The sequence below is a fragment of the Epinephelus moara genome, chromosome 1 (genome assembly GCF_006386435.1).
Source record: "Epinephelus moara isolate mb chromosome 1, YSFRI_EMoa_1.0, whole genome shotgun sequence".
NCBI classification, from domain to species: Eukaryota; Metazoa; Chordata; class Actinopteri; order Perciformes; family Serranidae; genus Epinephelus; species Epinephelus moara.
The window spans coordinates 16,679,117-16,702,121 of record NC_065506.1 but is presented as its reverse complement, the minus strand read 5'-3'; the positions used below and the strand labels follow the sequence as shown (position 1 = coordinate 16,702,121).

Here is a 23,005-nt window from a genome sequence, read left to right as displayed (position 1 = left end):
CAGTGTTGTCTTTTGGTCAAATGGGGGCGCAGTCCACTTCATTCATAGGTGTCGCCCGCTCCATCTGTGTAACTGTACACTGTATAACTTAGCAGGCCTCTGTCTTGCTTTAAAACTACAAAAAAATAGCAGACATGATATGGAGCCAGTGAATAGTGCCAACTATGTGAACCACTTACCCTACCCTGAGTTCATGGGGTTCTCCTGATCCCCGCCAGCTGTTGCTCGTTAGAGAATAACCCAAGTTTACAGTTATCTTTTTCATTAGCTCACATTAAGATAACCTTTCTGTTAGCTCGAGCTCTGCTTTCAAACACAATTTCTCAGGGCTTACCATGTTAGGAGGGCGAAACTTAGAAAGCACCAACCATCCAGCGGCGGTGACTCTTTTCTGTGAGCAGCAGCACAGCCGATGTTATTTTCCAGAGTAGTTCATTCCCCTCTCAACAAAGCACTGCTGGAACTGCCGCCGACGCGATAACAGTTTGTTGACGGTGGATAAAGCTGTAAGATGTGTTTTCAGGGTGTGTGGGTATGGTCCATTGATTTGGGACGGTTCTCTTCACAGAAACCACTCCTTGCTGCTTTGTCCAGCAGTGATGTCATACCAAGGGGAGAAGGGAGTCTCGAGAGTCCCGACCTTCAGGTTAACCATTTGTGAACACACCGGTGTCTTCCACATGTAATTTACACATACAGCGGAAGTCCTTTTGTCTTAGGACATCCGAAATGACTTTTTATCTTGATACCACATAAGCCGTCTTGATTTATCTTATGGTCCTTAAACGTCTCACTGCGGTTTATGCGGGTTATATGAAGCACAGATTTACCATTCAGACCCTTATACCTAAACGTATGCATTTATATAATACTACCTGCGTTGTTTAGCACATATCATCGATCAGTTCCATTTACAATTTTCATTTTTTCAATATGAGATGAAACATTACTCTTTTTAAAATTTGGCATCGACCTTTTGACTGTAGGTAACACGTATCCTATAGTTTGAAAGCAGAGTTTTTAGTTTGTCTGACCGAATAAGAGAAATGCTGACCATTATTATAAAGCTACTGTCTGGAATCATGTTCGCCCAAGACATTACACAGCTTTGGAAAATCCTGACTATGCAGCAGGAAAATCAATTGGAAACCCGTGGTGTGTGCAGTAAAGGAAAAAGTAGATAACTTCACTTTAAAGAGAAAATAAGCATATATGCGCAGTGTCTGTAATGCTAGGCTCACAGGCTGGTGTGGTGATATACAGTTTTCTCTTTGTCTTGAGGTGTGAGTCGCACGTGAGAGAGATAGAGGAGATTTTAGGAGTGCCCGTGGCTAAAAATACAGTGAAGGAGGCAGAGAAGTAAAAGCTCCCTTGTTTGGAAAGGGGAAGTGAACGTAACACAGACCACGTGACTAAAACCAGGAAGTGATTCGAGTGTCAACAATAAAGGGTGAGTGTGCGATTCTTTTACAAATGGTACAGTTGTCGTGGCGATTCAGTTTGACATTTTTTTGGGTTGACATACAGATTGTTCTAGACAAGACACACCACACGAGTGACTCACGTTTAATTTAGCGAATTGGCATGTCTTTTTCTAGCAAAGGCTAAGCAGCTAACCGGGGTTGTGCAGGATTGCTAACTGTCACTGTTCGTATCAAAACCCCCAAAATAAAAATATAAAGGTGAAATATAGAGGTTTTGTCCCGAGTCTCTCCTCTAAAAATGATAATTTCATTCGTCTCACGTTTATTTTATGTAGTAACGTTATTTGGTAATGTACAGAGATAGAACTAACATAACTTTCAACTTATTTTCAAATTAAAGCGTAGTGAAATTATAATATGATGTTTAAAGCTAACGTTTAGAAACATCAGACTCACGCCAGTAATTACCTATCAATTCTGTAGTTGCTGTCCATGCCATCGTGTTAAGACTGTGTTCTGTTTGTTTAAAAGGTAGAGATGACTTCTTCAGACTGGCACCTGTCTCTAAAGCTGGTGGATCAGCCCAAATCCATCTTCCACTTCCCAGAAATGATGCCAGGAGATGTCCCACCTGGAGGATACAGAATCGCTACTTTAAAACAACTTGTTGCAGCACAGATCCCAGACTCCATCCCAGACCCTGAGCTAATAGGTTTGTTACAGCTGTATTGACATGATGAATTAGCTTTGAATGAAATGTGTGTGTCTGTGTGTTTGTGTGCAGCAGGAAGATTTCACTCCTCTGGTGTGTAATCTGTTTGGTTAATTGTGCTGTCTATGCATGTTATTTGTCTTTAAAATGTTCTGTATCCCTGTCCTGTGTCAGAGCTGGTCCACTGTGGGCGGAAACTTAAGGATGACCTAACTCTGGATGCCTGTGGGATTCAACCTGGATCCACCATATACATCCTCAAAAAGACTTGGCCTGAACCAGAGAGCAGTTCAGGTCCGTCTGTTTGGCATTTAAGTATTGAAATTAATCGTGTTTAAGCTGTACTGTGAGTGAAAGTGAAAGTCTGAATCTGAACATGTGCACGTTTTGTCCTATGTAGAGCCTGTGAACAGAGCAACTGCAGCCAGGGAGTTCAGGGTGTTTCATGCTGCTCTTCACTCTCTCAACTCTGCCTACAGAGACTCAGTGAGTAGAAGACATACACACTGTGGCACACACAGCCCCTTACAACAACCCTTTCCCTCCAATTCTCCAAAGAGTTTAAATTATGTTCCAATTTAATGTACTTAGTTTTAGAACATTATTGTTGGAAAAAATGGGCACAATGTGTATTAATAACAAATCAACTTATAAAACTAAATTCAAAATGCTTGTTTTTCCATCTACTGCTCATGTTATTTCTCTCTATACAATTTGGACAGTCTTTGATGCAAAATGTCAGGCTTCTGTTACCGCTAAAAGGCAAAGGGTTTAGGTCTTGTGTAAATTAATCATCCTCTGTTGAGAAACATTCAGATCTGACTGCAAAATATATATGGAGTACATCCTGACTGACCTCTTGTGATAAGATTTCACTTCTTCTTTTCTCATGTATTTATATCTGTAGGAAAACCGGGACTGTTGCTTAATACAACATAGACTCACAAGTCAGTCTTTAGACGCTTTGCTTAACTATCAGAAGGCGGAGATCTCTGATTGTCTGGTGGCGAGACTAAATACAACATGTCCCATTTGCACTTAAATTAGAGAAGAGAGTACGTGCCGTTATAGAGTTCCTCCTCTCTTCAATCCAAACCTTGTTTAAGTTGTCTGACAATGGCAAGTTTGGTAGCTCACTCACACAAAAGAAAAAGTCAAAGGTTAAGTTTGGTATTTTTTAACCTGGACCCTATTTTCCAATTTTTTGTGTCTAAAGGACTTATGGTAATAACAACCTTTGAAAGTGGTCCAGTATTGAGTGAGAGGGCCTTAGCTGGCTGCAGTGAAACAGGCTGCCATGTGACCACTGGGGCGTGTTTGCGTCAATGTATGCCCACTAAAAGTACTCAATCTGATGGGCTCAGATTGTTATTCTGAGTGTCCACTAACTTTGGGGAAGCATCCTTAAAGAGGTAGGCCATTTTTTTCTAAGAGGAAGTTCCTCTTTGTTTCACCAGAAACAGCCCTAAAATCACCATTGCCAGTTCCACCAGACTCCATTTGAATAAACAGTAATTTTAGCTTGTATAGAGCCAGCTTATTTTCACATCAAACAGGGTGAAATAAGGGTTTATTTGAACCCAACCAGAGTTGGTGATTGTTGCGACGTTGGAAAGACAAACCAAGATGGTGTTTGTGACTTGTGTTTTGTTTCTTTTGACTTTGAATGTGTGTATTTTAAAATGATAAAATTACTGTTTATTTAAATGGAGTCTGGTGGGTTTGACAATAGCAATCTTGAGGCTGTTTCTGTTTAAACAAAAAGCATCATACTCTAACAAAAAGGTATATCTCTGAAGGGATCTTTTCCATAAGTCACCAGACACTTGAAATAATAATCTGAACATGTCAGTGACAAAAACAAGCACTTTCAGTGGACATTAACAGTACAAACATGCCCATATGGTTACATTTCAGCCTGTTGCACTGCTGCTGGCTGCAGCTCTCGCGCTCAGTACTGGACCAATTTAAAAAATTTTTTTTCCATTCATCATTTATACACAAAAACATGAGAAGATAAGGTCCAGGTTGAAAAATCCTGAACTCACTCTTTAATTAGGTTGTCCTTCACTGTGGAATGCAGGAATGCGTTGGGGTGTTTGTACTGTACTAATTTCTGACACACACATCCTTGACCTGGAAACTATTTGGCTTGTGTGATTGGATTTTTCTCCACAGTCACTTGGGTGCACTCACACCTGTGTTCACAGCTGTTTACCTCTGATTAGATCACCCTCGATGCATTTTACCATACGTGTGAACAGGACCCTCGGCAGCTACGAACTGGTCAAAGATTGTCCTCAACAGGAACAGGTTTAGCTATTATGGGCTGGCAGCTTTCCATAGCATAAACCTGCCAGACAGTTTGAGAATTCCAGCATGTTGACTCGAGTGATAAAGAGAGAGTTCAGATAGGAATGGGTTTATTTTTCTGACATAAACTGGTAAGAGCCACTCACTTGTATTTACACTGATCCATGGATATTTGCACAGATGTGGATGGAGATACTTGTCAGCAGAGGTATCAACTCAAGTCACAAGAGTTGGACTCGAGTTAGATATTTGATGACTTCAGACTAAATTTGACAAAATAAAAAAAAAGACTTGCAACTCAACTTGGATTTTAGCACCACTGACTCATGACGTCACTTGGACTTGAGCCGTTTAACTTGAAAATACTTGACACATTTTTCCAAGCCCAAAGATTAAAATGCATGTCAAGGGTGGTAATGTTGTATATGACATCAGAGTACTCTATTACCAAGATGTACATTAAATTATACACAACAAAATAGGACCAAAGCATACCAAATTTATTCTGTTGTGGTCCTGGTTAACAGTGCATTATGCTATTAAAGACTGTTTTGTGTCAAGTTTAGACGCACTTGTTTTAACCAACTTTTTTTTAACAAATACATGTAAATTTGAAAAAGAGTATTCATGATTTTTGTTGATTTAATATAATGATAATAGTAATAATAATGATAATGATAATAATACTAACTTTATTTGCAGAGCACTTTTCAAGCTCAAAGCAAAAAGTGATTTCCAAGGTGAAGAAAATACAAAAGTGATACTGATAAAACATAAGCATATACATACGCCTACACCAACATATACACATATACAACATATATACCTGTAAGCATGCATACATAAACACTTGGCTGCAAATACATACACTCCCATACACACAATAGGTCTGTCAACTGTCAGGAAAGGCCAATCCGTAAAAGTAATTTTTCAGACAAGATTTAAAGACGTGAACAGAGTCAGCTGATCTTTAACCTGGACCTCTGGGACAGTTAGAAGACCCAATTCAATTTTTTCGCTCTGTTGTCATTAACACAGAGGTCTGAAAGACACACACATGCACAAACAGGACCTATACATGCACAAAGTGGAGAGTCAGAGTGAGGGGGCTGCCCTTGGTCAGGCGCCCCGAGCGGTTGGTGGGTTCGGTGCCCTCGGCATGGAGTGTGGACTGGTGGCTGGAGAGGTGCAGTGCCCAGGAGGTGAACTGGCACCTCTCCAGCCACCAGTCCACGAACAGGCGACCCTCCGGTTCCCAACCCAAGTCTCTATGGACTGAGCTACTGCCGCCTGTGATTAAAAGAGCTTTAACATGGATTCTAAGAGAGACTGGAAGCCAGTGCAGGGAAGCCAAAATACGTATGATGTGTGAAGATCGTTTTGTTTTGGTCAAAAGTCTAGCTGCAGAATTTTGAACGATTTGGAGCTGATAGCTCGATTGCTCAGGCAGGTGAACAAGGCATTACAGTAATCAAGGCAGGGGGATATAAGAGCATGTATGGTTTTCTCTGTGTTACTGAGGGACAGAAGTGACCCACATGTAGTGATATTCCTCAGCTGGTAAAAACAAGACTGGAACTACATTCTGTACATCATGACTGTTGTTAAAATGACATTACACTTGGTGAAGAGCACATAATGACTTGTTTAGGACTCAAAGGTTACAACTCGGGACTTGATTGGAACTGCCTGTCTTGACATAACTCAGGACTTGAGTGCAAAGACGTGGGACTTGAGACTTTCAAAACAGCTACTTGGTTCCACTTATGCTTGTCAGCAACACATGGGGGCAGCTGAGAAACACAGCACTCATGCAGGCACACTAATCATGTAGGGTCAGTAAGTATTGATTTCTGTCTTACTTGCTGTATTACTGTCTTTTCCCCACGCCTAGGTATATAAAATGCTAACAAATAAAGAGTCTCTGGATCAGATCATCGTGGCCACACCAGGGCTCAGGTCAGACCCAGTCGCCCTTGGTAAGACCTGCTGAGTTTTATCAACAATGTAATGTCATCTCATTGTACCATGTAAATATGCAAATGGTAACATTTTCCCCAATGCCCTTCTCTCTGCTCAGGGGTGCTCCAAGACAAAGATCTCTTCGTGCAGTTCACAGACCCTAACATGCTGGATGTGTAAGTGTTGCTTTTTCTTTGTTACTGGCTTTGATGTGACGCATAGTAAGTGAGCACAGCACAGACACACAAGTGGAAGGTGATTTAAATTCACATCTGTACTTTTCTGTCTGTTTCGCAGATTGATCAGTTCACACCCGGCCCTCGTCAACGCCATCATCCTGGTCCTGCACTCTGTTGCAGGCAGCATGCCCGCTCAGTCCAGTGCCAGCTCGTCTCGTAATGTCTCTGCCAGTTCTTACAGCGATATGCCAGGTGAGCAAGGACGATGGCGTAGTAAAACCAGGCAGAATATATGGCACGCAAGAGAGGATCACAAATAGTGATGAAGGATTGCTGTTGACAAGCTCAAGATATTGAAACAGCTGATTTGGCGCAGACAGTAGTTTAATATTTTGATCAAATCCAAAAATAATTACTGGCAGTATCCACCAGTGTTGTCACTATAAATGTACAAATAATTATTTTTATCTGGCAGGGGGCTTTATGTTTGAAGGCATGTCTGACGATGAGGAAGATTTCCAGTCCGTGAGTCACTCTGCTTTATACTCAACATCAGATAACATGTCCAGGAAAGCCGATGATACATGGGGCTATTTCTGTGTGTGTAAATGTGTGTAACAGGGGAGCCCAGCAGGACCCTCCAACAGAGCAGGAGGCTCAGCGGGAATACGACCGGTGTCTCTGAGCCACAGTGGAGCGACAGGCCCTCGACCAATAACACAAAGCGAGCTGGCAACAGCCTTGGCCCTCGCCAGCACCCCTGACAGCAGTGCGGTCACTCCAACGACTTCAAGCACGGTGAGATGTATTTACATTTGGAAAAAGATATATAGACACATGTATATTGTTTTACTATGTAACTACCGGACCAATGTAGAATTTACTTGAGATTAAAATATGACAAGATATTTGTGTATTGAAAACATGACCTGAGAGAAAACCTGGCTACTGTCTTTGATATAGGCGGACCCCTCCAGTGGCGTAGCCCCGATGCCAGCAGGGACCCCAGTCAGTAACGATCTCTTCAGTCAGGCCCTACAGCAAGCTCTGCAAGCCTCCAACATGTCTGCTTTACAGGTGAGGCTGTAAATTCACAGATTAAATCCCTCATGTTAATCCAATGGAGAAAACATACCTTGAAATACTGAATATTTAAATAGTAACTGGCCTGTTTGTCCTTAGTGGTAGAAAAATCCACGAGTCAGAAGTGAAAATGATTGGCGCATTAGACTGTGGTCTGGACTTGGGTTGGTCTTTGGATAAAATCCTCATTCAGTGAATGTGTTTTTGTTTTGCTAGGGCCGCTGGCAGTCCCAGATGCAGCAGCTCAGGGACATGGGGATCCAGGATGAGGAGCTGATGCTGAGGGCGCTGCAGGCCACAGATGGTGACATCCAGGCTGCCCTGGAGCTCATATTTGCTGGAGGCCCAGGACTCTGAGTCACTACCCCATGGAGGAAGGCGTTTATAGAGGACAGAGAGCAGGAAAAATCTTGACATCCTGCTGCCCAGACATGATATATTCTGGCTTTAGACATACACTATACAGATTTTTTACCCCATTTCAATACAGTATCACATCTGAGCTCCTCAAAGGTCATGACAGCATTTTCTTATTGATGTGAATGGACTTGTAATAAATTTAAACATGCTTACCTCATCAACTCCTGAGCCGCACTTCCTGTTATTTGATATGTGGGACTGACTGTAAATGCATTGGTCTAAATTTGCTATTGAACTGAAATGCTGATTTGCAATTATAAGGTCACCTTGTGGCTGCTCAGATTTCGTTGCCCTTGTTTGGTTCTTGATGGTACAAACACACAGTGGGATCCAAAAGTCTGAGACCACACACAAAAATCTCCAATATTTTAATGTAAACCTGGAAATAAACAGAGAATTTGAGGTTTCAGAAAAAATCACCCAAGTTATGACATGTAAAATGGAAAAGAAATATTTAAAATCCCGCAACATTTGATTTGTTCAATTTAAAGCAAAATTGTGGGATTGACCGATTTAACTCCTTTGTATAAAATGTCAGATTTCCTTGAGATGTATCCCTTTCATTGAAGCATAGGTTCAGATCACACTGGATTTGATGTGATCTACTCATGTGAGGCTCGTTCAAGTCACTCAGCTTGCAGCCAGTGTTCACCTGTTATAAATATGGCTGTGCCTCTAGTCTCCAGCAGCTCATTACTCACTGCAGCATTGTGCTAGTGAGAAACATGGCATCAGAACAAAGTGAAAGTGTCAGAAGTCAAATTGTTTTTTTTATTCAAAGAGGAGCTTCCTCAGCGTCAGATCATGGCTAGACTAAAGGTCTGTATGAGGGGAGGGCAGTGCATGGAACTCAGACACTTTGCAAGAACTACTTGACTGCCTGTGACTGAGGAGGTAGAGTGGATCATCCACAATCCCCAAGACACTGAACCCCAACCTGCTCTTGGTGGCTATGTCATCGGTTTTATGAGTGAGTGTGAAGTGGCCACCATAGTATGAATGTGTGTGTGAATATGTGACTGTGGCATGTTGTGTTAGAGCACTTTGAGTGGTGAGAAGACTAAAAAAGGTCCATTCCATTTCCATGAAGACCAAAGATGATCAAGGAGTCCTGACTGTCATGGAGTTTCCTCAACAGTCACCTGACCTCAAGCCCACCGAACATTTATGGGGGGCACTTGAAAAATGAGTAAGTCAAGAATTCAGTAATATCACAAGAAGCTCTCAAATCATGCTGGGTTAACATGGTTAACATACCAGCTCGAGTTCATACAGTCATTAAAGCAAAAAGGGGGGACGTACCAAATACTATGGTGTTCTAAAATTATTTTTTTTAAAGATTCAACTCTTCACGCAAATGTTAAGCTGATATTGTCATTTGTCATGAAAAACATAGTGTTACAGTTGAAACAAATGCTAATTAGAGAGAATCTTGGTTAGTGGTCTCAGATTTTGGACTCCACTGTGTGTTATCATATAAGTATTTGGTGGCAGTATTAAAATGTGTGCTCTAAAAACCATTCTGTATTTACTCACTCTATGTAATTCATGTATTTGTACACTAGATGGCAATGCAGTAGTTTGTTTCTATCCAGATGGCTGATTATCATAAGTCACCCTTGCAGACACACTGTTGTTTATTTGCTCTTTCTTTCTTTCCTAAATTTCAAGTCACGCTCTTGAGCTGCCCTCTGCTGAACAGCCTTTGATAAACGCTTGTTTTATTTGTAGTTGTGGGCTTTCATTTCTCACAGAAGGCAATACGCTCAGACAGCCAGAAACATAAAAAAGGGAAGTTGCACAGATAAGGTGATGGCTTTATTAACATCCACTGAGATGTTGCTGTGCTTGTCAGAGCATTGTTACCATTAGTTGGGCACCCCCCACCCTGCACCCCCAGCCTTATTACAGAAGGCTACATTTGCTTTGTGTGGTTGTCTCCCATCAGGGTATTTTAGGGGAGGACATATTGCATACCCCCCTCCGCTACCTACCGATCTCCATCTACAGTAATTGCCCTGCTTAGTTTTATTACTGCATCTGTGAATGTGACAGCTCAATCAGTGGATTGCCCTTTCATGAGCACAGCACCCAAACAGCGCTTTGTGTCCGTCTGTCCCCATTACTGTTTTATATGCATGCACACCTGCGGGCAATTTCCACCTCCAACTGCCTCCAAGGGTATTTTAAAAATAAAGCATTTCCACCGTGCTGAAGGAAACAGTGTCATAGTTTCAACAAAACAATGGCGAATAAAACTGTCAGTGCCTTTCTAGGAAATTAAAAAGGAGACTGCTTGCCGAGATAAAATAGTGGAGTTTCAAACCAAGCAGGAGTGATGTAGAACAGTTTTGCATTGATTTCCATTTAGACTTGTTGTTTCTCTGTGAAGTCACATGTGTTGCAGCACACATACATCTTTGTTTACTGTGTCTGGTTACTGTATTTATGCATATGCTGCCATCACAAGCCTCCTTACTGCAGCTTTCAGGACATTTGAAACAATTTACTGTTAAATCATGTGAAGTTGTCATGGAGACTACCCGATGGTGTGCGAGATGCCGTCACACATATGGTATAGAAAAGCTGTTATTGCACACCATATTTAGGTCCCTTTTGTTGTCAGCTGTGAGAGCAGTATTGACTACATGTGATCTCTTAGGGCCTTGATATTAAATCCTCTATATCCACTATCATGTCAAAAGAGAACTGAAATTGCAATATATGAGCTGGAAGTGTTTGCACCTGCTGAGCCTTTTGAAACCTCTTCACCGATGTAAGACCTGGCTATTCAAAGAACTTTTTAAGAGCATATTTATTCCACTGGAATTAGAGGGAATATAAATGATGTTGACATGGCAGCAAATATCTTTGGAAAATCCAACATTTGGGAGAGAGGTGAATCTTTTTTCATTCTTATAATGGGGGCTGTATTGCGCCTGCTGGTGGCACTTGCCATCACAAGTGAACCGCCAACTTTGAAGATCTCATGGGGAGCAGAAATAATGAAAAACATGCTGTTTTTCTCTCTCTCCATCTATTCCCACCTACCACTTGATTTATTTTTTAGATCAATACAGCCCCTCTTCATTGGGCTTTGCCACTGTTATCACAGGGTGCCTTTGTCACACTTGAACCTCTGTCCAATGAGGTTTTGAATGGCTGCTGTGGTGGATTCATACCTGTGAAAAAAAACCTTGAGGGTAGGAACAGGAAATGGCTTAAACAACTGGAAAGATGCCCTTCTAATGAATCAAGCCTGAAGCTTTGAAGCTGGCGCGAATCTCACAAATTACTCCCACAGTGACCTGGGATTCAGGTAATAAGCAAGGTTCTGCACCATGCCATTATAGGCAATATGTTAAGCCAATAGAAATCATCAACACCAGACCTTCTGAAACGGTGTAAAAGCTCCTCTAATCAAGCCTTCACAGACTAGCAGCCAGACGAAATCCTCCAACGTGCCAGAGGAGGAGGAAAGGATAGAGTTGGTATAATGCCCTCCATCCGCTTTTGTCTTTCTGAAAGGAGGCAACTCATGTGTTATTAACATAAGGTCTGTTACCTGAGATTGCTTTCTGCCTGGCGTGACTGAGCGGAATATGAAATGAGCTTCTGATGGACACGAGGCCATTTTATCCCCTTGTGGGCCATTCATTGCTTTCAAGCCATGCTTTTATTCTTCCCCCTTCTTTTTTCAGCACTCTTTTTGTCCACAAAAGCGTCTTTGATGCATTTCATCCCAGGTGCTTTAACCCTTGATGGAGCGTCTCTGGAGGAGAACAGAGCTGCAGCAGAGGGAGAGGCAAAGATCATGCGCAAACCACTGGGACAAACTTAAAATAGCCACTTCTCTCCTTGTTTAGTCTGAGGATGCTGATTTGACTGAGTGGGGTGAGGTGAGGACAATCTACTGAATCTAAAATGATATTTTTAAGTAATTCAGTGCATATTCATGTGTAGCCAGGGCTGCAATTGAACGGCTTGTACTAATTTCTCTTTTCAATATATAATTTTGCAAGTTAATTTTCAAATTTACCAAAGGAAAGTAGCCAAAAAAATGTGCAGTGATCTGCATTGTTTGACTCGCGATCATAGTCATGATAAGTGTTCACTACTGCACACAGACAAATGTAGCCACAGACAATTTCACTGTCAGAGCCACATTAAAGTGCTCACCGTGTGGCTCTCAGTTACTGTAGAAGCTAAACTTGAGGTGTGTGCAGATTCTGCCGACTATCAAACGACTCGAGAGGCTGTGAATGTTCGGTGCTTCCTTTCATTAACCCCCTGCCTGTGCTCTTCCTGAATGCTTGCCAGATGTTTTGTGGCCAAAATGTGCTGTGTGGAAACTGCTTTTGCTGCCACAATGCAACAGTTCTAAAAAGGGATTTTAGGGTAAGGGATTAGGGATTGCACTGTTAAAATCGCCTGCAACTGAAGTGGACTCTGAGCAGTTTCATTTACATGTAGCAGTAACACCCCCAGAGGGAGTGATAGCTTGTAAGTATTGTGGGGATGTGTCTGGCTGAAAAGCATCCACAATCACAGAGAAGAATGCGGTGCAAAAGTACAGCTCATGCATGAAGAGTGGATTTATACTGTATAAAATACTATAAAAGCACAAAACACAAGAAAATCATCTCAATCATTTTTGTTGGCGTTGTAGCAAAGCTTCCATACATGAATTTGCTGCTATTTATTTATGTCTATAGAGCTAAATAATGCAACACTAATCACAAGTGGCAGAGTTCAGCTGGTTCACTTCCAGTTTGTTAATTCAAATATAATTGCTGGCATAATCTACACGATCTTCTTATCACTGCAAAGCAGATCATCTGAACATGTAAAACTGTAAAAATTTCTCCACAGACAAGCTTACATTTCAGCAAATATGGAGAATTAATTTTTCTGCAATAAGTTAATATCAAATTAGTATTTAACTGGGTTTAAATTTAACTTTATAAAAGGGATTTTGCTTTTTTTTCCTCTATAATTAGTATCTAGACACAGGGCTCTTCCACTATGCTTAGAAATAAGTGTGAAATTATTCTACACACCCATATAATGAAGCACTGGAAATCAGTGCTAAGTTTCTGTCTCCTCTTGGCTGGCTGAAAAAATGTCCTCTAAATGTGTTTCTCGAGGCAGAGACTTTCTTCAAAGGCCAAGAATCATATATGATTTACACTTCGTTAAATTTACAATGCGGACAAAAATAGCCTGCATTCATAAAATTCTGCTATAAACTTCTTTATTGAGGAAAAAAATGCCAGGGGTGTGATTGCTGAGAGCAGGAAACCTAATTGCACTGTAGGAAATATGGAGTAGCAGGGCTGGGACTGATACACATCAAGCAAATGCTTCTGGGATGAACAATGGAGTGAAAAAAACATATTACAGGGACTGTGCTACAAAGTGGATCAATAGAGGACAACAAGTGCTGGAGTACTGGCTTGATAATAGCTCTAGCTTTCTGTCCTTGACTCAAACAATGGTCGCTCTGCACTATTTGTCAAAGGGCTTCACCATGGTAACGGGTGATGGTGAAGACACAGGCAAGGGGCTTTTCCTTTGCTCAAAAATTAGGTTTGGTAAAAGAAAAAGATCACTGAAACATTATATCACACATTAACTCATAAACCCAATTTTATTTATTTTGAACCTTGATGCCTCTATGTCCCCATACAATACATTCAGTATATACATTTGGCCATGAGGGACTGTACAGAGATATGTTATAGTAGTGCATACACACGTGGCACGAAAATGTACACAAAGGAAACTCATACATGCCACTTTACCACAGTAAAGTCACACACACGGGGGCAAGTCAATGGCTGATGGTTGCTCACACCAGTACACACATGCGCGCGCGCACACACACACACACACACACACACACACAAACACTGTTTCATGCATGCACAATTGTGCGTACACACACACACGCTTTAAGACACTTCTGAGGGAGGAGGAGGGCTCTTTCAGGTTCTCATAATAGAAATTAACAAATGTGAAGAGCGCGTCTGCTGATTGCAGCAAATCCCTCCCCCTGTCTGAACACCCTCCCCTCTGTCTCCCCCTTTTCTCTATTTCCCTTTCTCCAAAGCGAAGGCCTCTCTCTAGGCAATGCGGCCGTCATACGCAGGCTCTTTCCTATCGAAGAGTAACACTCATCAGCAGCAGTAACTAAATAAAGAGCCTCTACTGTCAACATTTCATCTCTTGGACAGGGAACATTCGGAACATAGAGGATACACAGCACATAAAGTTTATTTCATTTGCATTTCTTCTTAGAATATCTTCCCTCAAGGAAATACATAGGTCCACTTTGACAACATACTATTCCTTAATAAAGCTGCAGAGGTTGCCTTATCACATGAACAGACACCCTCATATGACATACTTATCTAACGACAGCAACATCTGTCTGCTCACTTACTGCACCAGTAAAATAAACGTCTGTATACATCCCACTTTCTGCAAACTATTCCTTTTAACGATCAATCAGGTCATTCTGCTGATGTCATCTCCTCCTGGTGGACATTTTGTACCATCACATTTGTCATAAACATTTGGTGGAGGCACACACTCCAATCATTTTCCCTTCAATGACTGCAGTTTAGAGTTGCATAGCACACAGCGGAGATATATAGTCAAAGCCAAATACGTATTTGACTTTGTATATACAGTGGTCATGCTCGCTTAAGTCAGTTTTAATTCCTTGTGTCAGTCATTTTCAGCCTGGACCAAAGCCCCCCAAAATTTTCATTTTTACTGGGATTTGCTCATTAAACCACAGAATTTTGCAACTCATAAGACTAACAAAGGTTTCCTCTGAAGAGGCAGTTTGTTAGAAGTATTAGGCACTCTCATTAGTCTCAGCCTCTCCTTGCTGTAATTGGTCAGCAATATTACATGCTGTGGGCTGAGCTATTATTGGTTCTTTTACAATAAACTGCAGAGAGCAGGCCACAAGACAGACACATCATTCCTGTGAGTTGCTAAAATGAAAAGTGGTAATGAGAAAATACAAGAAGAAATCAAAATTAATGAGTCACGGGGCTGAATTCTAGTCTCTTGAGTTTAGGGGAGAAAAAATAAAAGTGCTGACAACCAACGAGGTTCAAGCAAGGGCTGTCACCAGTTTGTACCAGCAGGGTTAAAAAACACACTGGAACTCAAAAAGTCTGTGCACACATTCTCATTTGCATACATATACAGTACACATGAACGTGTTGGACACATGCATACTCACTCACATTCACACATGTATGCACTTCTGGTAGTAAAGGGTAGATGACAAAAGGTTTTAATGCAAAGAGGAAGCATGGCAGAATGAAGGTAGGTGTCTTTTCCAGTGCGAACAGGCCGCGTTGTGATTGGTCCATGGGGGGGAGAATATGCGATCGTCTCTTACGCGAGGCTTGACAATCTCGTTGATCAGGAGACGCCGTGACTTGTGTCCCAGAGTCAGGCCACCGAGGCAAACGTGCATTAAGCAGAACTGGAAACAACAAAAAAACGCAAAGCACCACAGTAAAAGAGGCTGGAGTAGTCCCAAAAAACACGATCACATCGGCACGGAACAATGAGGGCGAGGGGGCCGCCGGGCCATCACAGAGGAGTAACACATCAGTAATAATTACCCCAGAATAAATTACAGTCACAGAACAATCGTTAAAAGCAGAACTGGAAATCAGCTGATCTAGCGGACTGATTTGACCCATGCATTATAAGGCATTAACCAAACATTTGTTACTGACATCACACAGTATCATATTAGTGACTATACATACAATTGCTGATCTGGAAAATCTGCTGTTTTCATAAAAAAAAATCTTGGATTAACTGTATTCAAAAAATATGATCCTAAAACCGATGATGCAATTTTAAGGGAATTGGGAATGTCGAAGGGAGAGCAGATCGATGTCTGCAATCCCATTGTACCTATTGATCTGCAGATGGGTGAATGAAATTGATTTTCTGAGGTAGACAATGCAGGCATATTTCATTCTCCCGATGCAAAGCCATTCTAAAGAGGGGTAGCAGGGCTAATTTGGTCCATTTGGACAGGCTCTGGTCTCCAGCCTCAGCCAATTGTACTGTGTCAGATGGCTTGACCCATCCATCATGATCTCCTGCCTGTCTCACCACTGTGGTACTTACACTGTCATTGGTGTGATACACCCACTCAGTGATGGATAGCAGACAGCATTCGCTATGACAAGATAGAGAGATCAGTCTGCACTGCTCACAGGCCTGTTATTTCCTTGCAGCTGGGGACACACCATTCATACAAGGCCGGGTTATTCAATATCCTGACCACTGTATGGGGCCCACGTGGACAATATCCCTCAACATGCCTCATAAATGTCGCTTCCCTTACACGGCCTTTACAATCTTCAAGTCCCCTTACAAACAATTACAGCATCAACAGAGCCTAACCAAATGAGCACAGTCAAACAAACGTGCTCATACACAATGTGCACTCCGAGTAAAATGGTACATTTTATGAGAAAAAGTACAACCCAGTGACAAATGTTACAATGATGTACCTTTCTTTTCTTTGCGTGTTAAGTGCTAAGGGAAATCAGCTCAAGAATCAATGAAATGATGTTCATCAGATAGTCAGTCTGCGATGTAATGAAGTGGGTGTCTGTCATAAATAAAATAAAATACAATAACAAAAGCCTTCTGCAACATTGAGTCTGTATGTGTAGGATAGTATGCAGTAGGCCTTCAAAACAGGTCTGGAATCCGTAGGCCAGTGAGGTGAGTCAGGATCAGCAGTTTTGTGTTCATTTTCCCATGAGCCTACTGGGCGCTGTCCGGAGGGACAGGGCGTGTGGAGCCACGGGGTGGCCCAGTGAGTACTGCAGGGGCCGACGCCTGCAGGCAACCCAGAGCACTATAGTGTCCTGATGGCTACAGGGTAGAGCAGGGACATGTGTTCGGCACCCTTGATGGGCAACTTGCGGCTGGAGTAGAAATGGATGATCTCAGGCACGCTGTCAAACGGGCAGCTGTTCTGGCCCAGGATGTACTTGTTCTCCTTCGTCCGTGACAGCTTCATGTGCATGAAGCCCTGGCTGCTCCTGGGGACAGAGGAAAACAAGAGAAGGACAGCATGTTAGTTATATAAAAAAAGACCAAGGGTCTGCATTATACATCAGATTTTCTGAAGTGACAATTTCATCCTCCACAGCATGAAAATAAATTGCTTGTTTAAAACAAGGTGGAACAAGAATAACACACACATCTCTGGGCTAAATGCTAATGTCAGCACCTTGGATATATTAGCTGGCTCCCACCAATAAAGGGCCATATACTGTTGTGCCAGCCACTTATTACAACCCATAGTTGCATTCATTTTAAGGTGGGGCTCTCTAGTGGTAGTAATAATTATGGGAGCAGAGGAGGAATTGAGTTGACACAGTATAGAAAGTGACAAAGCCTGAATTATGTTGCTGGAGGGGTGGTGGATGGGTCAAACAAGCACAGGACCTTCACTCAGGAGACTGGTGTTTATGCCCCAGCATCAGTGTTGACTTACATATGTTGCATGTTAGCATGCTAGCATTTGTAAATCAGTGCTAAACACAGAGTAGAGCTGGGGCTGATGACAATGCACATACTTTTGAAGGGTTTTCATAAACCTAAGTATTGGAAAAATTCAAATGATCATTTGACCTGATGGTGGCAAGGGATCAGTGAAAGTGAAGTGAAAACTTTGACTTTGTTGGTGCAACATGACAGGTGAGGGGATCACAAAAGTCATTAGGACTAATCCCGTGGGAACCATGGATATCTGAACCAAATTTCACAGCAGTCCATCTAATGGTTGTTGAGATATTTCAGTCTAGACCAAAGTGGTTGACCGACCGACCGTCACTGACGTGCCTGGAGCCATGTTGCTAGCAAGGCTAAAAACCAATTTAAAGAGAAAAGTATGTCAGAAGCCTGAATATATAGGGAACTCAACAGAACGCCCCTCCTTGACAGCTCCTTTCTCATTTACTCCCGCAGTAGTTGCTCCCTACAGTACGTGACAATGTTCTGAAAGCTGGATTACCTCTGATAACTTTGGAGCTGTCTGGGGAGGAGACTAAAAGGCAGGTTGCTTAAGGTGCTGGGTTTCACATGCAGAGCATAAGGATGAGGCTAATGAACCCCTAGGATGAATCACTTAAGCTGCTACAATAAATGCACAGCAAATTAAAAGCCCCTTGTGTGTTTCTAGGGGCCTTCGATCGATACATTTTACAGCTTGCCGGTAATCTTCTGCTTTAAAATAGAAAACTACTTTTTTGGGAGTTCAGTGATGCAACAGCTTAAGCAAGGGACTGTTACAAAACTAACAGCTCCTATATCCTGCTGGAAATATACTATTTGAATCATTTTTCTTTACAATAATATATACGCATAATAGCTTTTTCAATCAGCAGTTAATGCTTCTTGCACGTCATGATTGCTGTAGGCTCAAATACTTTGCACTCACTTGCTGCAAGTGGGCATTAAGTCCTGTCATTGACATAATGTGTACCAGTTCTTCCCAGCTCACTAAGCTCCCACCTATTCTACTCCATGTCTGTTACTTCCCTAATCTGAACTGTAACCCCCATTGCTGACATGAAAAAAGGCAAGGAGGAGAATAATAACAGAAGTTTCCCATTGAACTGGAGAAAAAGAGGAAAAAACTCCAAGGATTACCAATTCCTCCTAACCCCCGCTGTGACAGGCAGGCAAACACATCAGGTAAGCGTGAGAGCTGCCCACTCACCGACTCTCGGGGCCTGTTAGTGTTATCTGCACTGTGCATTCTGTTCGTGTCAAAGATGGTGTGGAACAGGACTCTCGTGAGGACTGTGCACACACAGGATAAGTGTGTACAAGGTGTTAAGTAGAAGAGATATTATTTTTATCAACAAAAGCAGGATGTGGGATTATTATACTGATTCAATCTCTGTTTCGATAAGTTAGAATAAAAACAGGGTGGGCAAGTGTTGATGAGGTTTAAACCTCTATGACTTGCTATACTTCTCTTTTCCATGTACATTTTTTATGTTCCAGATTATTACATGGGTTTATGAATAGTCAGGCAGACAAACGAAGCAAAAAAAGAAAAGAAAAGAAAGACAGAATAAAAGCCATATTTTTGAGGTCATTAAATGTATTCTCACTGTAAATACACACCCATATTTGTGGATGTGCCCATTATCTGTGATTAACAGGAGAAAGAACTGGGCTTTAGGCACCTTAAACGTGAGGCGAGTCCATTCTTTACTTATCTGGTAATTGCATGTGTAAAGCCTGCGGATGTGTTCTCTCCCTGATGCGCAGAGAGAAAGCGGCACAGAGATAACACTGATGTGGAGAAAAAGCTAAGAATATACAGGGTTCAATACGGGGACATCCATAAAGAATAAGAATACATTAAAAACCAATAAAGGATGATTCCTTCCTCAGAGGTTGTGCTTTAAGTCAAAAGATGAGCCCTATTCTTTTTTTTTTTTTTTTTTGTATTAGTGTGATTATTAGCGTTATAATAGAAAATCAGATGAAGCAATCTCAGATGCTTTGGAATCCCACGCACCGTACATGGCAGACGATGGAGAATATTTCAAACGGAAACGCTAACATAATTTTTTATAGGCGAGCTGAGGCAGAAAGCTGCAGGCTCGCTGCGCTATAAAACTGAAGTAAACACAACTATCAGAGTTCTCCATTACCTCCGCTGCCTCTGGCCTCGAAATTTGAGCGTGTCATTAACAAGTTCATCATGATTTGAGGAGAGCAGGACAAATTTCCCCTCGCCACGGGTCTCTACAGTTCTACGATTCTGCAAGTGCCAGGAGAGCTCATTTAAAAAAAAAAAAAGAAAACTCTCCCTGCAAAGTGCATTTGATGAGTCTTCACGTGGAGCGCTGAGAGACAGGCGTTAGGTTACACAGAGCCACACTTAAAAAGCCAAACACATCAATAGCATCATTTTTAGATTCCCAACTGATTTTCCGGCTGTTGCTCAGGGCTGCTTATCACGTTACAGTCCTGCAGAGACAGAAACCAGGACAACGGAGCAATACGGCAGGGCTGTTGATAAAATGAATATGGGGCTATTTTTGAGAAGACAGGCCTTTGTGGTGTTATCATATCCCTGTGTGTTTGTGGGCTTCTATTGTCTAATCAGGATTAATCTCACTGGGGAGGTCTGCTGTCCTGTTTATTGAGGTTTATGACTTTGATTTGAACCCTGTCGTCTTCAGAGCAGGAACAGCCTGACAGCAATCACAGCTTATCTCCACTTCAACATATTAGATTGCTCCATGAATGATGCTCTCAGTGTTATGAATCCGTGGTACCAGAAACGGCAAAGTCATCCGCCAAAAGATAATGATCCTTGGCAGAAGCGATGACCTTTTTAAAGCATTACTGGGCATGAGATATCCCTTCACCCATTATTTCATAGAGCACAAATTGAATGAGTCTGCCTAGGATGAGTCCTACTGTTCTGTAATACACAACTGATGACAAAAAGATAAAGTTTAAGAAAGTAGTGCAGGTTTAAGAAACAAAATCTGCCCTCTATATCAAATCTGGTTGAGGGAACACAGAACACTGAAGAACTAGGCTCTGACTGGCTAAATCAACAGCATACAATCAAATTCAGTGTTACTTTTGTGTTCTAGACAGTCACTGATCTCGTCTGTGCCACATCAAGGAAATACGATCTTTTCTGTCTTAACTAAATCAAAAAGGCACCATAAAAGCATGATGTGTCTTTGGAAGAGGAGTTCAGTTGCAGATGCAAAGACCTTTTGGTTGTTTTTCAATTGGCTACTTAGTTCCCGTGTCTGTGTTGTGCCATCAAACAGATTTTTTTTTTTTTTTTTAAAGATATTTTTTGGGCATTTTTAGCCTTTAATGGATAGGACAGACAAGTGTGAAAGGGGGAGAGAGAGAGGGAGTGACATGCAGCAAAGGGCCACAGGCTGGAGTCGAACCCGGGCCGCTGCGGCAACAGCCTTGTACATGGGGCGCCTACTCTACCACTAAGCCACCGACGCCCCATTAAACAGATTTTGGTGGATAGATTTTCTTCGTTCACTAACAATTCCTCTTCTGAGCCAGTGGAAACACGCTGTGCAGAGCTCTCTCACGAGGTGAGAAACTGGCTGACACTGTGCTCTGAGAGAGCTGTGAAGGGTTTAATATGTTTCAAACACCTAAAAGGGTTTCTCTCCACAGAGAGGGAAGAAAGACAGAAAAGGAGGGGTGTAGCGGAGAGGGGCAGGTGAACAGAAAAAGGGGGTTAAGAGGGCAAAACAGACAGAAAACGCTTTCCGTCGGGCCAGAGGACTCTTGAGGCTGGAGGTCTCAGCGACGTCTGTCTTTATCAATAATGCAATACACATACGTGCCACCTCATGGCCTTATACATTTTTCAGCAGCCTCAGACATGGAGGATCCTCACCTCGGGTTTCCACTCATTTTCAGTGGCAGCAGGAGAGACAGGCTCGTGTGAGTAGGCTGAACTCGGGGTAACCTCTGCCTGCAGTGCGGTGGCACCTGTCATTCCTGTGCATCGCCCTGCTGACTGTTTTCTAAGCTTGATCTGATTGATGCCAAAGGCACAAGATATTCTGACATTCTGTGACAGCCAGGAGCTGACTTACACAAATACACACGTGGATGTCTACACACACAGAAGCACAATGCTTCAAGAAACATTTTCTATGTTAATAATTTTGCCAACTTTCTCCTTCTGCAGGTGCTTTCCCTGCCTGCTATTCAGCCAGCAGATGCACTGAATTGTGCACAGTTTGCTATGTTATTACCATATAAAACATCTTATCATTGCAGGACAAAGAAGAAAAAGAAACTTTTTTCTCTTATGACACAGACCAAGAACAGACTGAGGTCCAATGTGACACTCAGCTCTGTGATTTACTTTGAATCTCTACTACAAGACTTGACCTGTCAGCAATTCTTGAGTGCAAGGCCCAGCGTCACTGTTAACAGTGATTAAATTATCTTGCTTCAGATTCGAGTGTGGGGCAAAGAGTGCTTCAAACTCACTCATTACGATCTCTGAAATCAGAAGGTTCACGGCCCAGGATTATATGATTCTTTTTCCATTTGGCCCCGGGCATGAAAGATCTGGACACCACTGCTTTAGTGGCTCCTTTCTCTACTACTTAAACTTCCTGCCCTCACTGATGCTAACCCAGTCTACTGCAAGGGTTGCACAAGGCATAAGCAAAGTCTATGTCTGCTTAGAGTCACCAGGGCACTGCTCATCATTCTTCTCATTCTGACTGGGAGCCCCAAAAGCTTAAGTGTGTCCCTGAGGTCACCCACTTGACAAAGTGGGGAAGAGTAACTCTGCTAGTCCAGGCCAAACTATGCTCACAGAGATTAAACAACTTTGCTGCAACAACAGTATGATAATCTTATCAAAATAATTCTCTTCTTCTGCAACCATTATGGGTGTCACCCAACCACCTGCTTGTGTCTTTAGAAAACAGTGGCCTTTAGATCAAAGAACCAGACAAGTAGATAATCTGAATTAATGGACATGAAAAATATGAGCAATAAAACAACAAGTAATACTTCCTTCTACCTTACCAGCTGAGTAGCCCACTTGACACTTGACCATCTGTAGACCCCTATCATCTGCTCTAATAGCACAGTTCACTACTGAGGGTCAGCAGGACAGCTGTGGGATGTGAATTAATGTACATGTGTGAGAGAGGGTTAACACGTTTTGTTCACCTCACACTAAATTAAACAAAACTTTTATTTAAGACAAAATACTTCTCTCTTATTATTGCCTGGTTGTCTTTAATATGTGAAAAAAATATTCAGCCATGTAAGCTTTAGCAGTTTTCCAGTGCCTTCTGGTCTTT

The 23,005-nt window shown here is 42.0% G+C and overlaps 3 protein-coding genes across 6 annotated transcripts in view; 1 reads left to right on the top strand and 2 right to left on the bottom strand.

Moving 5' to 3' along the window:
- The window catches only part of cd276 (CD276 molecule), a 78,774-nt gene extending 78,099 nt beyond the window's left edge, over positions 1-675 (bottom strand). The window contains exon 1 of the mRNA XM_050045947.1: positions 335-675. The gene's annotated coding sequence lies outside the window, so the exon portion shown is untranslated. The remainder of the gene's footprint in view (positions 1-334) is intronic.
- Positions 676-1,298: 623 nt separating this feature from the next.
- Positions 1,299-8,254, top strand: ubl7b (ubiquitin-like 7b (bone marrow stromal cell-derived)). 2 transcript variants are annotated; one of them, XM_050045925.1, is made up of 11 exons: positions 1,299-1,450; positions 1,956-2,136; positions 2,311-2,430; positions 2,537-2,622; positions 6,344-6,428; positions 6,530-6,587; positions 6,709-6,842; positions 7,066-7,115; positions 7,212-7,388; positions 7,554-7,667; positions 7,890-8,254. In XM_050045925.1, exons 2-11 carry the CDS (start codon positions 1,962-1,964, stop codon positions 8,028-8,030), a joined length of 1,140 nt encoding a protein of 379 aa, XP_049901882.1. In that variant the 5' UTR covers positions 1,299-1,450; positions 1,956-1,961; the 3' UTR covers positions 8,031-8,254. The 2 variants fall into 2 exon arrangements, with proteins under 2 accessions (XP_049901882.1, XP_049901892.1); XM_050045935.1 differs by lacking the exon at positions 1,299-1,450 and adding an exon at positions 1,497-1,682.
- A 5,458-nt stretch (positions 8,255-13,712) lies between these two features.
- zgc:158464 (uncharacterized protein LOC791139 homolog) overlaps positions 13,713-23,005 on the bottom strand; it is a 106,335-nt gene continuing 97,042 nt past the window's right edge. For all 3 annotated transcript variants that reach the window (XM_050045853.1, XM_050045869.1, XM_050045863.1), the window contains one exon: positions 13,713-17,194. In XM_050045853.1, the coding sequence (XP_049901810.1) occupies positions 17,008-17,194 (187 nt within the window). In that variant the 3' untranslated portion in view covers positions 13,713-17,007. The remainder of the gene's footprint in view (positions 17,195-23,005) is intronic.